Source organism: Macrotis lagotis, chromosome 1 (assembly GCF_037893015.1).
Source record: "Macrotis lagotis isolate mMagLag1 chromosome 1, bilby.v1.9.chrom.fasta, whole genome shotgun sequence".
Lineage (NCBI taxonomy): Eukaryota > Metazoa > Chordata > Mammalia > Peramelemorphia > Peramelidae > Macrotis > Macrotis lagotis.
The window spans coordinates 905,864,652-905,882,071 of record NC_133658.1 but is presented as its reverse complement, the minus strand read 5'-3'; the positions used below and the strand labels follow the sequence as shown (position 1 = coordinate 905,882,071).

The window sequence follows — 17,420 nt, the reverse complement described above, 5'->3', positions numbered from 1 at the left end:
GAGAGAGAGACAGACAGACAGACAGACTGAGAAAGACAGACAGAATGAGAGATTCAGAGACAGAGAATGAGAGAGACACAGAGACAGAGATATAGAGGCAGAAACAGACACAGAGACACAGACAGTGACACAGAGAGAATGAGAGAGACGGAGAGACACAGAGAGAGACAGAGAGAGAGAGAGAATGAATAGGAGGCAGAGAATGAAAGAGACACAGGAAGAAAGAGAATAAGAGAGAGGGAAAGGGTGAAAGAGGAAAGGGAAAAGAGAGACACAGGAATATTGCGTGACCATGATGGGAGCATGTGTGTGAGAGAGACAGAGACAGAGAGATTGAAAGAATGAGACAGAGAGAATGAGTGGGAGGCAGAGAGAATTAGATACCCTGGAAGAGAGAGAAGAAAAGGATGAAAGAAGGGGAAAAAATACACAGAAGAATCTTGTGTGACTGTGATGGGAGAGAGAGTGTGTGTGTTTGTGTGTGTGTGTGTGTGTGTGTGTGTGTGTGTGTGTGTGTGTGTGTGTGTAGAGAGAGACAGAGAAAGAGAGACAAAGGGAGGGGAGACACAGAAAGATACTCCCTGTTTCTGGGTGGTCTGTGTTTGTGAGTTCTGGGTTCTGTTGCCTTCTAAGTATGGGGAGGGGTCCTGAGAATGTGGGTCAATGCCTGTACTGTGGGCCCGAAGGATAACTTGCTCCCCTCCCAGGCTCATGCCTCTCTACAACCCCTCATCTTTTCCTAGAGTCACTTATGTGATCTAAACCTGTGTTGGGGGGCTTATAGAGAACCCCTATGATGGAAACTCCCTCCACTGGAATGACATTTTGTACCCAACAGTTTGGAGTTCGGAAAGCGAGCCTTGCCAAGCCCATCTGACTGGTAAGTGCTGGAGGCAGAACTTAGAATACAGGTCCTCTTGTCACCGAGTCCAGAGCACCCCCCGCTACACCACACTGCCTTTCACTGGCATTGCACATTGAATCTGCAACTGTACACCAGCTTTTGTTTTTGTTGACACAGTGATGGTAAGACAATAGCATCGGGCACATATGGTTTAATGTGACATAAGATAACAATATACAGCAAATCTGTTATATAACAGAGAAGCAGAAGAGTCAGGTGACTTGGAAAGAATGTTGGATTTGGTTCAGAGGGTAAGAGTTAAAATCTACCTTGGCTGCACCCTCTTTGCCATGACCTGGAACAAGTCATTTACTCTTTCTAGACCTCAGCGTCCTTATCTGTAAAACATGAAGTCGGATTCGATGGCGGTCCCCTTCAGCTTTAAGTCTCATGGTCAGGAGTAGACCAAAAGGGGAGGGGCAGGAGACTAGAGCCAAGCTCCCAGGGCCAGGATCGGGAGAGAAGGGGATAGCCCCTTGTAGCCTGACTCACCTCGGTCATACCTAGGGCCTGACATCACCCTGTCCCAGGCAACCCCAGACAAGCCAGACTGAATCACAGCCAGTGTCCCCTCCCTGCTTGCCACAAGCCACAGGCCTCTCCACCTCCTCCACCTCCTCATGCTATGTCTGGCCCTCGGGCCCGTGGGGCGCCCCCTCCCTGACCTCTCTGCTGGCCTGGAGGGGAGCTGAGTCAGGGACCTGATCACCCCCCCGGCCAGCCCCAGGAGGAAGTTTGTGGCTCCGGAGGAAGTGGGGAGGGGGGAAGCCAGGGGAGCCGTGACAAGGAAACAGAGTTTTGGGTCCCAGAGGCTGAAAATGGTCAGTCATGAATAAAAGTGTGTGAAGCCAGGTCTTGGAGCAAAGATGGAAGGCCCTTCAGCGATCACTGAATTCGGCCCCTCCCCCAGTACTGTACATCCAACAGAAGCAGCCCCAAAGGGAAAGAACTGGGCCAGACCTCCCAAGGAGAAAATGTCAGAAGCGAAACCTAGGAGGAAAGGAATGGGAATTCTCTTTTCTCTCCATGTGCCTGATACAAACAACTGTTTCTCTCCTATCCAAGGGTCTGGGAAGCACATCCCTTTCTTAATATCAGTGCGAGGGTATTGTGGTAGGCAGCCGCAGGCTACAATCAGAAAGACCTGAGTTCAAATTCAGCCCCAGAACCTTGAAACTTCCTAGCTATGTGATCTTGGGCAAGTCACTTAACCCCATTTGCCTGGTATTGAGAGCCATCTCCAGTTATCTTGAGCAACTTCTGTTTCCTGGACCCAGATGGCTCTAGAGGAGAAAGTGAAGTTGGTGACTTAGCACAATCCCTAGTCATGGTCTTCTTTGAAAAGGAAAAACAAATATCACAATCATCATCCAGGTGAGGGAAAAATCATAGATTTAATCTTAAAAGAGACCTTTGTGATCATCTGGTCTGTCTTGAACAGACATGGTGCAAATAATAATAGCATTTATATGTCATTCAGGGTTCATATATAAAGCATATATGTACTATACATTAGATGCTCTAATTCCTCCCATGTATTAATTCATTTAGTTATCACAACAATCCTGTGAGTTAGAAACTTATATTATCTCCATTTGACAGAAAAGGAAACTGAGACATAGAAAAGTTAATGACTTGCCCAGGATCACTCAGTTAATATGTATCAATTAAGGACCTACTATGCACCAGGCTAGAGTCTGAGATAAAATTGGGATTTCAAGTCCACCTCTCTATCTACAGGCCAGAGGGGTCAAACATATGAACCACAACCCTCCCAGGTGTGGCTACAAATGGAATTCCTATCTGATTCTAATGCACCGTGATGTACCAATAAAAAATACATATAGAGGACATTTGGTTCCCTAAATCAATATGCAATTCACCAGGATGGTTATGTATACAATTTAGTGGGCCCCATTTCTATTTGAATTTGGCACCACTGGACTAGGATGTTATCATTCCTGTTTTACAGAGGGAGAAACTGAGACTCAGAGTGACTTGCCCAAGGTCACAGAAATAGTATTCTATATCTGCTAATAGCATTCTATATTTGCTTGCTCCCAACAGGAAAGGGAAAGGAATACACACATCTTAATACATATACATACACACACACACACACAAATACCTGGGACCAAGATCACTTGTGTTGCCTACTATCTGCCAAATATTGTAGGTACTGTTAATATCCTTATTTTCCAGTTAAGGAAACTGAGACAGACCAGAACAAAGTGACTTGCCCAGAAGCACATAACTAGTAAGAACCTAGATCTTTCAGATTTCAAGTCCTGCACTCTGTCTACTGGGCCATCTGGCTACCGAATGGTTCACCAAGTGCTTGCGTCTATATTTTAACTTCTGTACATTGATAGAACCTGAGTTTCTTGAGATCGGGGTCTGTTTCATTTTTGTTTTGGCATTCCTAACACCTAGGAGCTTCATATATGTTTGTTGAACAGTCCATTGATTTTTTTGACAAGGATGATTTCATTGGATCCCCACAAGAACCTCACAAAAGGAGGAAACTTTAGAGATAAGCGTTCTACAAAGTAGAAAGATTAACTGATTTTACTTGTGACCTTACAACTAGTTAGCGTGAGAAATACAGTTCAGACCCTGGTCTCTTCTACTTCAGGTCTACGATTGCCATACTAAATGGAATCTGATACCAGGAAAGGGCCTCTGAGGCTTGTAGGCTCATAGATCATTGATTTCATGCCTCTCCAAGATCAGAGACGTCAAATCTCCCCTCCTGATTTTCCCATCTTTCCCCCATCTCACCACAATCCCTCCTGGTTCCTCTTTTTTGGCCACTGCATGCATGAATGGGGGAAAGCAACTAACCACTGGTCACGTCTCTCTTCCTTCCCCGACGTGTGCTTGAGGAAGAAGGAGACTCTGCTTTTACTATCTCTGCTCTGCAACTCATTTTTCAGTCCTGACCATGGGCAAAAAATCCCTTTTCATGTTCTGGGTCTACCTTTTCTGGAAAATAAGGGAGAAATAATAGCTGGTAAGGTCCTTTCAAAGGCTGGTTCAGTATTAAAAGACATCTCAGGGATGTCTCTCTTCTATCCCACCTGCCTTCCCAACTTCTTCTTACTCTGAACCCTGAGAATGGAATGAGTAACAACAATAAAACATGTTCTAGTTCCCCTATTACATAACAACCATGCTCCGTGATCCCCACTACACTAAGGCCCAGTTTTTCTAGAGGCAGGATTTATGGTATAAAGGGTATGAAATTGAAAGTCAGAAATTGTGGGTTCACATCCCATATCCTCCCCCCACAACCCCCAACTTTTTCTGTATAACCTTGTTTTAGTACTTGATAGGAAACAGGTCTCAATTTTATCATCTGTAAAATGAAGGAGTTAGACTGAATGACCTCTAGGATCCTTTCTAACTGTTCCCTTATGAGCTTATGAGAGCTTCCCAAGTGCTTTCCCATCTGGTGAAATCTATAAATTACTATTCCGATCTCATGAAGAAAAACCTGAAGTTTGGAGGAATGTGACGGCTACATGGCCTAGGGTCCCACAGCTAGAAGGTTCGGCAAAGATGGGTTGAATGAATGATCTCTTTCTGTTATAGAAGTCTTTGTATCCCTGGGTTCTGTGGGACCTGCTGGAAGGGGGTGGGTAGACATGATGCGTGAGAGCTTGGACCTTACAAAGTGATGCTTAAACTCATGCCCAACAGACCAATCCTGTTGACACAAGTTCCTGCAAGTTAGCTCCATAAGCTGACCTCATCATTCCTAGCCCTCTAGGGCTAGAGAAAGAGGACTCTGAAACCCAGCCAGAGGATTAAGCTTTAGATTTCTCAAATGTAAAACATGTCTTGACCTTTAAGGGCCTAACATCCTGCCCCAGTACTGACATTCGGGCTTCTAAGGGCCTTCTAAAGTCTAACATTATATGTTCTGCTATTCTACCTGCTTTATTCTAAGACCCTGGCTCTCACATTCTTTCATCTGAGCATTCTCTGAGGTCTAATTCTGAATTCTAAGGACCCTGACAATTCTGGCACTCTATGGTTGGTGTTCTCGGCTGGGCCATTCCAAGATTCTCTGATCTTTGTCAACAGCATTGGACAGGCTTCCTTTTTCCAACACATCTCAAGGAAAAATCTACTTTGTAACAATGGAAATCAAACTCAACCAACTTTGAAACACTGTAAAGCAGGAAGTTTTGGATAATGGAGAGAGCACTAGAGTTGGGATGGATTGGGTCTGAAGGTTGACATTTTCTCATTGTGTGATCCTGGGCAAATTCTTTAGTTCCTTTCTGAACTTCAGTTTCCTCAAACACTGTGATGAGACTTAAGTGAAAAAAAAAATATATATGTATACATACATTTATGTGTATCAGAAAGTAATTAAATTAGAAGTCTATATAAATATCTTATTGAGGGCACAGATCAGCTAGGTACCACAGAGAATCAATTCAATTAAAGTAATATTTCTTTATTAAGTATTTATAGGATCACACATTGTGCTGGGTGCTAGGACTAGAATAATGGAAATTAAATTGTCCATTCCTTCAAGGAGCTCTCTTGCTGTAGGATGGTCATACTTAGATAAAAACATCTAAAAGCAGAGTAAAGACAATGTACTAGAGGGGAGAGAAGAAAGAATACAGTAACAACAGAGGAGATAAAGAAAGTCTCTCATGGAAGGTGGCTCTTGAGTCGTGTGCACTTTGAAAGGAATTAGGGATCCTATTAGATGAAGGTAAGGAGAGGTAGAAGTTTTGGGATTGGAATGTCCCAGAGAAACAGCCAGATACATCAACTATGGCATGGGAGAGCCATGCCAAGTGACTTCAGTGGCCTTTATCTGAACTAGCCAGCTCTCTCAAGAGATTATCAAAACAATGTCTGATGTCTACAGATAGAAAATGAAGGGGGGGGGGCAGCTAGATGGTACAGTGGATAGAGCACCGGCCCTGAAGTTCAAATCCAACCTCAGACACTTAAAGATTACCTAGCTGTGTGATCTTGGGCAAGTCACTTAACCCTACTGCTTTGCCAAAAAAAAAAAAAAAGGAAAGAGGCTTGGAGGCAGAGATTGAGAGCCAACAGGCACCACTACCCTTTCTCATCCTTCTCTTCTCAGATTGGCTTTACAAATGGTTTCCCTCCCTGAGTGAGGGAAGTAATGAGGCATCTGCCCCTGGAGGTATCCAAAAATTGACTTGATATATCCCTGTGAAGGAGGCCATAGAAGGGATTCCTGAACTGGAAGTAAGACTGGACAAGGTGATCTGAAGTCTAGCTTAAAATCAAAGGCTTTCAGGGATTATAACTCTACCTAGATGGAGCTGTCTCTTGGCCAGTTCTCAGTCGTTACTAAGATCTTCTCTGCCATGCCTAGTCGACAGTTCTTTTGTCTTTTCCAAATCCCTCTCCTACTCTCATCCTTGCCCTCTGGCTGATCCTACTTTCTTTCCCTTCCCTTTGCTTGGAGAGGTTCAGAGACTTGTTATGCCAACTATACCCGTCTAGTCTATTCCATTCAGTCAACAAATACAATGTCAGAACTAAAATGGGCTTCAGAACCTAGACTTTGGAATGGCTGATCTGGGAGGGCCCCTAGAATAGGGAATGTCAGCACGGGAGAGGGACCTGAGAGCATAGAATGTCAGAGCTGAAAGGGTTTTAAAGCCTAAAAAAGTACAATGGAACCAAGTAGAAAAAAGAAAAGACAAGGAATGAGAAGGTCTGAGTTTGGATTTCAGCTTTCTTGCTTACTATGTGCACAGGGCATTGACCCATTTCAAGCCTCAGTTTCCTCCTCTGTCAAATGGGGGTAATCAGAATGCAGATCTAAAAGCACTCTTTCAGCTGGAATCCTAAGATGTGTCCTAACGCTCTTACAAAAGAAAAAAAACTAAGGTTGAATGTAGGAAAGATCCAAAGCTATGCAGGGTTAGAATGGAGGGTGTCCTGTTGGCTAGGCTGTGCCCAGGGATGAAAAAGTCCTTTCTGTTGTCAGATTGTGTCAGTGGTCTGAGAAGAGAAATACAGTCATCCTACCAACTGAGATCTGCCACTGGGCTTGGAATCAGAATGATCTGAGTTTAAATTCAGCCTCAGACACTTACTAGCTGTGTGACCCTGGGCAAGTCACCTAGATTCTGGTTGCTTCAGTTACCTTGACTGTAAAAAACCCCACCCCACAGAATTATTGCAAGGACAGTAGCCTGGCACAGTATCTGACACAGAGTGGGTGCTCTTTAAATACTCATCCCCTTCCCTTCTTTCAGAGGATCTCAAAGCACCTTTCCTCTTCATACCACATTTCCTTTTGGGAGGTCTCAAAATTCTTAAGCCTAAAAGGGACTTTGGGGGAATATAAACCAGTTACCTGACTTCTCATCAAATGGACATTCCAGAAACTGAGAGACCCAGGCATCTGGATTCCACACATCCTTCCCTTTCCTCTTCCCTCCCCCAAGTTTCCTCTTCTAGGATGAGTCCTTCCTTCATTAGTCCTTTCAGGTTTCACTAGGTCATTAGTGGCCCCAGGCAGTCAAACATTTCACCTTTCTAGGCTTCAGTTTCCTCATCTGTAAAATGGAGCTAATGACATTTGGAGTATCTCCCTCCCTTTAAAGAGTTGAAGAAATATGAGCTGTTCTCATTAACCTTTGGCCTGAGGGTTTTGGATTCACTGGTTGTTCAGCCCTGTCCCCAAATCGGCTTGTTCTGGGCGAGTCCCCGTCTCCCCAGGTGGGAAGTCGCTTGTCACTTCTGCGGTCCAGTCATTGTAGTTAGAGTCTGTGTCACCATCTCTGCTGATCCCTTTTAGCCTGGCCCACCCTGTCTGGTGGCCGCTGGGAAGCTCGGGCAGACTAGGGGTAGCCAGAGGGAGGGGGTGGAGGGTGGTGGCCTTCATTGTCTACCTTCACCCAGGCTCTTCCCAGTCTCCTTAGAGTGTTCCTCAGTCTCCCCTTGCTGTTCTTCAATCTCTCTTCATTCCTCCCTCCCATATTTCATTCTCTGTCTTTCTAGTTCTTATTTTCTTTTCAGCATCTCCCTCTCTATTCCTCAGTCTATCCTCTTTGCCTCGGAGAGTCTTTGGTCTGTCCTCTTTCCAGCCCCTAGTCTCCATCCAGATTTCCCACTCTTCCTCTCCATCATTCCTCCCTATCATTCATTCTCTCTCTGTCCCTAAGACTCTCCCCTCTGTTCCCCGACTTTCCCTTAACCTCATCCTTTCTTTCCTCATCCTGTGGTCTCTCAGCTTTGCCTTTAGTACCAGTGCCTTCCTATTCAACTCTCAGACTCCTCCCTCTGTCTCTCCCTTTGTTTCCTGTCTCTCTCCTGTTTCTCTTTCTGTTCATCAATGTCTTCTCAGTCCCTCTTCTCCCTCTGTTTCTCAGCCTCTCTCTCTTTTTCCATCCCTCCTTTTGGTCTCGGTCACCATCTCAATCTCACCCTCACCTCTCTCTCTCTGTCTGTCTCTGTCTCTCTCTCTCTTTTACTCTCTCCCTGACTATCCTTCTCTGTCCCTCAGTCTCCTCCTCTGCACCTTCTACTAAACATGAAGCCCCCTTTCTGCCCCTGCATTGTATACTCTGTGAACCTGGGAATGTCTTTGATTTTAAACCGCAGAGTCTAACCTCCCGGTTAGGAGCCTCGAGAGCTCGCAGATCGTGGCTGCTTGTAAGCTGGGGCCAGCCCTGGCTCTGATGACACGGGTTGGGAATGTTCTCAGAGCCCGGAGGAATCACCTAAAATTAGAGGACTGCCAAACTGCACATCTGAGGAAGCTAGGATCACCTAAGCCGAATGAAGCCCAAGTGGAAAGTGCCAGAGATTCCATCAGACAACCGGATTTCTTCTCCTGACGACTTCCCGGGACCCCGGATAAGCGGCTTAACCTGTCTAGACCTCAGCTAGCAGGAAGACTCAGGGCTGGCATCCGCTAGTGCGGACCCCTCCATTTGCAGAACAATGTCAGGCTTGTAGAGGTTCAGTGACTAGTCCAAGGTCAAACTGGTCAGACATAAGCCGCAAAGATGGCTTTTAATCAAGGCCCCCCATCCCGTGTCCCCCCCCAGACTGCAGTGCCTCCAACTCTTCTCTCCATCCCTACTGTCACAGATGGGCAGAGAGGACGAGCAGCTGGGGAAAGGACTTGTCTCAGGTCAAAACGACAGTCAGTGGGAGAAATGAGGTCGGTGGCCTCAGCGGTGATGCCCGAAGGGCTTGGGAAGGCACTCAGGGGCAGGGTCCCTCGACCCTCCAGTCCCAGTTTCTGGGACCCCGGCCTCTCCCCGGATGCTGAACAGTCTAATCCACGGGAGCAGGACCCCCCAAAAGGAGAGGCGGGTTCCGGGGCTCAGCCCTTCCCCCCCCCGCAGTCTGCCCCCCGGGCCAAGGAGGGAGTTGGAGCCCTGGCTCTAAGGTTCCTCCTCGTCCTAACCATTGTGCTACCTAGAAGCCCCCCGTGTCCGGGCTCCCAGCTCGAAGCCCTCCGCCCCGAGCCTGCCCCGCGTCTGCGGGGGGCGCCCGGGGGGGAGGGGCGGGGCGGGCTCGGCCGGCAGCCAGGACCCCCGAAGGCTCCTCCCGGGGCCGCAGCCTCCCCGCTCCCTCGGCCCCCGGCGGCCGATAGTAAAAGTTTCTATTAATAACGGCCTCGCCGCGCGCCCGCCGAGCCTGAGAGTCCGGGAGCCGGGTGCGCAGGCGCGGGCCGGAGAGCCTGCGAGAGGGATTCCCTCTGACGTCATTGCTAGGATACCAAACAAACACTGGGAGCCCGGCCGCCGAGCTCCATATATGGCTAATTGCGTCACAGGAACTCCGCTCGGGGCGGGGCCACGGCGGGCGGCGGGATCCCCCTCCCCGCAGCCCGCGCGCGCTGGGGGCAGGGCGAGGGGGCTTCGGGGGGCCGGGGGCCGCCGCCGGGGGGGGGCGCGGGCCGCGCTCGGGGCGGCGGCCGGGCTCGGGGGCGGCCGGGGCCGGGCGGCCGGGCCGGGGGGCGGCGGCGGGGCGGCGGGCCCGGCTTGGGGGCGGGCCAGGGATCCCTCTGCGAGGGGGGGTGACGTCAGGCGGGGGGGCGTGCCCCGCGCTATAAAGGCAGCCGGCGGCCGGCAGGCCCCTCATTCATAAGCTTCCCGGGAGCGGGCAGCGCGGCGCCGGCGCCGGCGGGAGCGCAGCGGAGCGGAGCGGGGACGCCAGCGGGGCTCTGCGGCGCGGCCGCCCCGGCCCGGGCCGCCGCTCTTCCTCGCGCTCGGCCTCGGGACTTGGGCCGCCGCCGGGACTCCGCTGAGAAGGACCGCGGGACTCGGAGTCCGGGGGGGCCGGGGCCTTCTCCCCTCCCCCGCCGAGACAGATCGCCCCCCCCTCGGCCCCCCAGCGGCGGGCGGCGGGGCAGGGGAGGGCACGGGGTCCGGCCGGGGCCGGCTTCCTCCCCTCCGCCACCCTCTGGGCGTCGGACTTAGACTTGGACTCGGACTTGGACTCGGGCTCGGACTCGGACTTGGGCTCGGACTTGGACTCGGGCTCGGACTTGGACTCGGGCTCGGACTTGGACTCGGGCTCGGACTTGGACTCGGGCTCGGACTCGGGCTCGGGCGCGGACTCGGCTCCCGCGCCGCCCCGCACGCCTCGGACTTGGGGGCCCCCGGCTCGCCGGCCTCTTCCTCGCCTCGGGCCGCGCCCCCCCCCCTCGGTCCAGCCTTGGCTTCCAGGCGGCCCCAGCGCGGTCACAGGCCCCCCCCCGGGGCGCCCGGGGAGATGTTTCAAGCCTTCCCCGGAGACTACGACTCCGCCTCCCGGTGCAGCTCGTCGCCGTCGGCCGAGTCCCAGTACCTGTCGTCCGTGGACTCCTTCGGCAGCCCCACGACGGCCGCCGCCTCGCAGGTAGGCGCCGGGGCCGGGCCGGGCCGGGCCGCCAGCCAGCGCCGGCGGGGGAGGGCCGGGCCGGGCAGCCCCCGCGCCTCTCCGCGCTCGCGCCTCGCCGCCTGCCTCAGTTTCCTCAGCTGCGCCCGGCGGCCCGCGGGCGTCGGGGCAGGGCCCGGGGGGCGGGCGCGCTCCGAGAGGGAGGCGCGCTCCGGGAGGGAGGCGCGCTCCGGGAGGGAGGCCGTCGTGCGGCCGCGGGGCAGAGCCGCCGCTCGGGGGGTCGGGAGGCCGCCCGAGGGGGCGCACGCCGGGCGGAGCGGAGGCCGGGGGGGGGAGGCCCTGCGGAGGGAGCCCCTGCAGCCGAGGCCCGGGCCCCCTTCGGGGCGGGGCGCCCCAGCGCGGGCAGCCGCTCCAGCCCCCGGCGCCTGACGGGGAGGCGGGTCTCGAACCCCCTCCGCCTCCGGCGCTGGAACGTAACGGGGGACCCGTGCGTAAGGGCTGACGCGCTGGAATCCTCCGGCTGACGCGGGGCACGCACGGCGCGCGGCCCGCCCCCCTCCCCGGCGCCGCCGCCCCCCCCCTGACGTCCCGCGACTCTTCTATTTTGGAACGCCCGAGCCACGTTGCTAGGGGAGGGAGGGCGGGGGGCGAGGCCGAGCCGCTGATTGGCCGCGGCCGCCGACGCCGAGAGCCAATCGCCTGCGAGCCTTGACTCCATGCTCGCGCGCCCCCCCCTTCCAAGCCGGTCTCTGGTCGTCCGTGGGCCCCGGGCCTCACTCTGGGAACGTTGGGGGGTGGGCGGGGACCCCCGGCTCGCAGGGCGGGCGGGGCGTGTGCCCGCGGCCGGGCCGGCTCGAGGCTCATGGGGGCGCCCCGGGTGGCCCGGAGAGCGCGGGGAGGGGCCCCTAGGTCGGGCCGGCCGAGCAGGGGCCCGGGCGCCCCGGCCGCGGGAGCGCGCCGGCCCCGCCCCCGGCCCCGCCCAGGGCCCGCCCCCCGGCTCCAGCCCGGCTGCCATTGGCGGCTGCGCAGCAGGAGGCGGTCCCGGCGCCAGAGTCCCAGAGACTTGGGAGAAGGCTCGGGGAGGGGGGGAAGAGGCGGCCAGAAGGGGGCGCAGCCGCCTCCCCGGCCCCCTTGGGGCGCCTGGCCCCCCAGTCACGTGCCGCCCCCCGCCGCGCCGCGCCCCCCGCCCTTCCCCTAGGCCCCCACGGCAGGCCCCGGGGGAGGGGGCTCCAGAAGCGTGCCCTGCCGCCCCGGGCCCGCCGGGGGCTCCCTGGTGCTGAGCTGGGAGAGGAGCCTCGAGGCCTCCCCGATGAGGGCCGGGGGGCCAGGCCTCCTCCGGCCCCCGAGTGGGGGGAGGTTGAGGGCGCCCCGGGGGCGCCAGGGCAAGGGCAGGCAGGCCCGGGTGCCAGGGGGGCAGGGGGCGCCCGGCGCAGGGGACCCTGCCAGGCAGAGGGCCCCGGGGGCCCAGGCCCAGCACCCCCTTAGGCCCGGCTCCGGTCTCCAGGCCTCCGTTCCCTGGGCTCCCCAGAGGGGTCAGCCCCCGAGCTGTCCAGCTCTAGCTGAGTCTGGGGGCCTCCGACCAGGCAGGCAGCCTGCAGAGGCCAGGGAGGCCAGGAAGGAGGCCTCCAGGCCCCCAGCCCCACCAGCTGGGCCTCCTCCCTGCCATCACTTTTCTTCTTCTCCCCAATCAGGGTGGGGGTGGGGGTGGGGACCGTGACTGAGTGTGAGTGGGACCCGAGTCCTTGGGCTCCCGGTCCCTGGCCTCCACAGACACCCATCCCCACACACACACACACACCACACACACGGCTCCACTCACACGCACATCCACACACAGGAGTCACCAACCTGGGTGTGAATCACCACGGGCTTGAGCTGTTCAGTGCAACCTCCAGAGGAGGAGGAAAAGCCAGGCATGTGAACGGCTCTCATTAACCACTGCGTCACGGTGTAGTGGAAGGGGGTAGGTGGTGGTGGCTTGGCTGCCTGGCACACTCACTCACCCGGTGGCTCACCACAAGGGTGCTGGGGTGTGTGAGTGTGAGTGTGTGTCTGTGTGTGCGTCTGCTGGAGGCGTGCGGTCGGTCTGCATGTCCGGGGCTCTGCCCATCTCTCTCTCGGCAGGAGTGTGCCGGCCTTGGTGACATGCCTGGCTCCTTCGTGCCCACGGTCACTGCCATCACCACGAGCCAAGACCTCCAGTGGCTGGTCCAGCCCACCCTCATCTCTTCCATGGCCCAGTCCCAGGGACAGCAGCCACCTCTGGGCCCCCAGCTGCCCGCCGTCGATCCCTATGACCTGCCCGGGACCAGCTACTCTTCCCCTGGGATCAGCGGCTATGCTGGCGGGGCCGGACCCTCTGGGGCAACTTCCGCCGGTCCTGCGCCCTCACGTCCTGCCCGGTCCAGGCCTCGAAGGCCCAGAGAAGAAACGGTGAGTGGGATGGGGATCTGAGCATCTTGGCTAGGCAGGGGTAGCCAGACACCTGGTGACAGTGCCACTGGAAATGAACTGTGGTGGGTGAGGCCACCAAATGCCCAGCTATTGGGAAGGCTTTGGGGGCATTCTCTAGATTGGGGGAGGGGCAGCCTGGAGCTCCTCTACTAATTTGGAGTCTTCCTCCTCCCCCTGGACCTTGGCCTACCTCTTTCCCTAAGGGGAGGGATAGGATTTGTTTATGATTGTTAGGGCATAAATAATGGAAGGTGTGCAACTCCTGTCAAAGGGTCCAGAGAGCATCACTGGAGAGAGAGGGAGAAGGGGGCCCAGGTTGGAGGGGTGTGGTGGATGGCCACTTCTTCAGAAAGAATTCTCACTCACTTTCTTCCCCTTCTCCTACCCCACAGCTCACCCCCGAAGAAGAAGAGAAGAGGAGGGTCCGCCGAGAAAGGAACAAACTGGCTGCAGCCAAATGTCGGAACAGAAGGCGAGAGCTGACCGACCGTCTGCAGGCGGTGAGGGTTTCCGATAGGCCAGCCCCAGAAGGCTTGGTTGGGCAGTTATTGGATGGGGCTGACTGAGCCTTCAGGCTCCTCTTTCATTCCATTCTTCCCGACCCTCTCCCCGCCCCCCAACAGGCTGTAGGGTTCATAGGTCTTACCTCAAAGTGAATCCGATCAGATCCCCCACATCAAGCCCCTGTGTGGATAATATGTCTCTGAACACAGGAAAAGAGGCTTGATCTCCAGCAAGCTCGGGTCACCCCCACCCCCTACCTGCACCGGGATAAGCTCAAAGATAGAGGAGGTCCATCCATCACAGCAGGATCCACAGAGGGACAGACCCTAGGGGACAGACCCCAGGACAGTGTAATGGAGAAAGCTTCAAGTTATGTTAGCAGGGGAAAGTCAACAGACCTCAAAAGACACTGCCTTGGATGACTGTGGGCAGGGACTCCCTTCTCTGAAACAGTTCCTATGAGGGCGAATAGAATATATGAGATGATTCCAGAGGTCCTCCTAGGTCTAAGGCACCTGAAGGATCCTCTCTCTTCCTGTCCCCTTCCTCCTCCCACCCCTCCCCAGTTTTCACTTTGACTCTCCTTTGCCTAGAATCTGTCACAGACTTAACCAAGAAAAACTTTCTCCTCTTGTTATAATATCTCAAGAGAAAAAAAAAAATTATTCTTGAGATCCCCTGGAGGGAGGAAGACTTTAGCTTCAACCCCTTTCCAAATTCATTTTTCTCAAGAGATTCTCTTCACCCCAAGTCCATCCTCCCTTAAAATTTCACAGCAGGATAAACTCTTACTCCCTCCACTTACTTCCTGCTAGTGAGGGAGCCAAATACCCCAATTTGAAGGCGGGCTGACTATTGTAAAGCAAGGGCTTTACAGTACTGACCACAATTTGATTCCTTTCTAAGTTTTCCATCCAGGATCTGGATGACAACCTCATCTTGGGATGGGGGCCGAAATCTTTTCTAAAGGGACAGAGTGGGAGGGTGGGGTGGGGTGGGGAGCAGATCAATTGATCCACAGAGGGACAGACCATATAGAGCCTAATCTAATGGAGAAACCAAAGTTTAGTGACAGTAAGCTGAGTTTGAGCCTTGTCTTCTCTATGTGTGCCTCTAGCCAAGTCTATTCCCCCTCTCTACTTCTGCATTTTCTTCACCTGTAAAAAAGGAGTAGAGATGTCCAAGCTTTATAAATAAATCCTAAAATCCAGAGAGAGAGAGAGAGAGAGAGAGAGAGAGAGAGAGAGAGAGAGAGACAAAGACAGAGAAAGAAGAGAGAGACAGAGAAAAAAAAGAGTTAGACAGGGAGAGAGACAGAGACAGAAAAAAGATAATAGACAGACAGAGACAGAGACAGAGACAGAGAGAGTACAGTGGAGAGTTGCTAGCCATGGAGTTAAGGTTGAAGCCTTGAGTTCAAATTTCACCTCTTATGAGATAGATTGCCATTTACTTAAGACCTTTGTGGACCTCCTCAAGTTTCTGCAAATGTAAAACAAGGAGGGGTTGGATTAAAGGACCAGGTTGCTTCCGGTCTAGATGTATATCCTCTCGTTGTTCTATGTATGATATAGTAAAAGAGAATGGACAGACGGGTCTTTCAGTAGCAATTGGAAGCTTGACTGGTAGAGCTAGAAGAGAACAGAGATCATTTTGGGATTTTACAAATGAAACTCCAGTCAGCCTGGAGAAGGAAACTGCCCTACTCTGATAATTACTGATGATTTCTTTTGCGGGGGGTGGGGGGAGGCTCCTAGAAAGTCAGATCTGGGAGGAATCTTAGAGCTTCTTCCTTCTCAACTCCTCAATTTAACAAATGGGGACATTGAGGCACAAAGAACAGACGGGCTTTGCCCAACTTGGGGCAGTGCCAGGGTAGAGGATACTTTAGAGTTCATCTTGTCCAGTTCAATCCCTTCTTTCTACAAAAGAGGAAACTTGAGGTCTACTGGGCAACAAGCCTCATCTTCTCCAGTTGAGTCTTAATGGAAGGCAAGATGAGACCTCTGGTGTTGGGATTCCCCATGGATTTGGACCCAGGCTTGGAAGCCCAGAAGGGTGTATGGCCTTGGCCCTGGTGCTGACCTGGCTTCTCTCTTTTTCTTCTTCCCTCCTACCCGACCTGCTGCCTGGGGTACCAGGAGACAGACCAACTGGAAGAGGAGAAGGCAGAGTTGGAGTCTGAAATCGCCGAGCTCCAGAAGGAGAAGGAGAGGCTGCAGTTTGTGCTGGCAGCCCATAAGCCAGGCTGCAAGATCCCTTTTGATGAGGGGCCCGGGCCAGGGGGCCCCCTGGCAGAGGTGAGAGCTTTGCCTGGGCCCACGCCCACTAAGGACGATGCGTTCGGGTGGTTCCTGCCACCGCCGCCCCTGCCCTTCCAGACCAGCCAGGAGCCCGGCCAGGAGGGGCCCCCAGACCTGACGGCTTCTCTCTTTACACACAGTGAGGTCCCAGCCTTCGGCGACCCCTACCCTGTTAACCCTTCGTATACCACCTCGTTTGTACTCACCTGCCCGGACGTCTCCGCATGCGGCGGTGGCCAGCGCAACGGCAGCGACCAGTCCTCTGACTCCCTGAACTCGCCCTCCCTCCTTGCTCTGTGAATTCTTTTAGAGGGAGGGGGCGCTTCTCTCTGGAGACAAAAAACTGGGGGGGAGGTTACTATACCCCCTTCCATTCTTTTGGCCTGCACCAACCTGAGGATTCCTTTCATCCTCGAGGGGTCATTGACCTGAGTCGGCCTCTCCTTGGCCATCAACCACCGGATTCCTCTCCACCTGAGGCTTCCTTCATTCTCGGCCAGCGACTGGATTCATCTTGACTCGAGGCTTCCTTCCTCCATTCTTCCTCAGCTGGGATTCCACTCACCCTTGGTCTGATGCCCGGCCCTTCCTTGAACCCTGACCCTTCAACCCTCGGAGCTAGCCCTGCCATGCCTATTGGACCCTCCACTTTGACTGTCGCCGATGAGAAAGGCGGAGACTTTGTGGGGGTGCACCCGAGGGCCTTGCTCCTGGGGCGGGAGGGGAGGGGAAAGGTATGAAGAGAGATTGTTGGTTACCATGGCCTGCGAGCCAGCTGGGGCTGGGGGCTTCTGTGGGTTGGGAAGGGGAGGGTCTGGGAGATGGGGTCAAAGTCTTGCTTATGATGGAATCTCAGGCCCTTCTCCAAGCCACCCTCTGGTCATTTCCCCGTCCACTCTCCCTAGAAGAGTATTAACTTATTTAGCCACTTTTTCAAAGTCAAAGGTGAAAGGCTCAACCCTCTTCTTTCTCTCCCCCATGGTTGGGAGATGAGGAGCCTCCTTTCACCCTTGTAAAACAGTATTATTCCTATCCCCTCCTTCCCAGTAAATCCCCTTCACCTGTTTCCTCATTGCCCACCCCTCAAGTTGGTGGTTTTCTCTGGGCTTCCCTTATTTCCTGGGACTGGTAGAGAAGGGTGACTCACCTTTCACCCTTGCCCCTAGCTGAGGTATTTATACTGTGAAACGAGGTCTTGGGGAAGGGTAGGGACCAGGGAAGTCCAGTCCAGTCCTCAATCTCCCTTGGGGAGGGGAGGAGAAATGAGAGGAAAGTTTGCTTCCCTTTACCCCACAGTGGGTCTCCCACCCCCTTCAGAGCTGATGCCCTCTTCCTCTATTTCATCCAACAAGGTTCTTTTAATGGCACCACGGGGCTGCCCCTGGTTTACTGTCCTTCTCTAT

The 17,420-nt window shown here is 54.1% G+C and overlaps 1 protein-coding gene across 3 annotated transcripts; it reads left to right on the top strand.

Annotated features, from left to right (window-relative positions):
• The first annotated feature begins 4 nt into the window (after nt 1–4).
• FOSB (FosB proto-oncogene, AP-1 transcription factor subunit) lies at nt 5–16,782 on the top strand. 3 transcript variants are annotated; one of them, XM_074219280.1, is made up of 5 exons: nt 10,578–10,777; nt 12,881–13,189; nt 13,603–13,710; nt 15,856–16,014; nt 16,158–16,238. In XM_074219280.1, the coding sequence occupies exons 1-5, from the start codon at nt 10,652–10,654 to the stop codon at nt 16,158–16,160; spliced, it is 705 nt and encodes a 234-aa protein (XP_074075381.1). In that variant the 5' UTR covers nt 10,578–10,651; the 3' UTR covers nt 16,161–16,238. The 3 variants fall into 3 exon arrangements, with proteins under 3 accessions (XP_074075380.1, XP_074075381.1, XP_074075379.1); XM_074219279.1 differs by lacking the exon at nt 10,578–10,777 and adding an exon at nt 5–880 and having other exon boundaries at nt 15,856–16,781; XM_074219278.1 differs by having other exon boundaries at nt 15,856–16,782.
• Nucleotides 16,783–17,420: the final 638 nt, after the last annotated feature.

Coding starts and splice junctions, on each gene's coding strand:
- FOSB (XM_074219278.1), top strand. CDS start 10,652: ATGTTTCAAGCCTTCCCCGGAGACTACGACTCCGCCTCCCGGTGCAGC. Junction 10,778..12,880: donor CGACGGCCGCCGCCTCGCAG/GTAGGCGCCGGG, acceptor CTCTCTCGGCAG/GAGTGTGCCGGCCTTGGTGA. Junction 13,190..13,602: donor GAAGGCCCAGAGAAGAAACG/GTGAGTGGGATG, acceptor CCTACCCCACAG/CTCACCCCCGAAGAAGAAGA.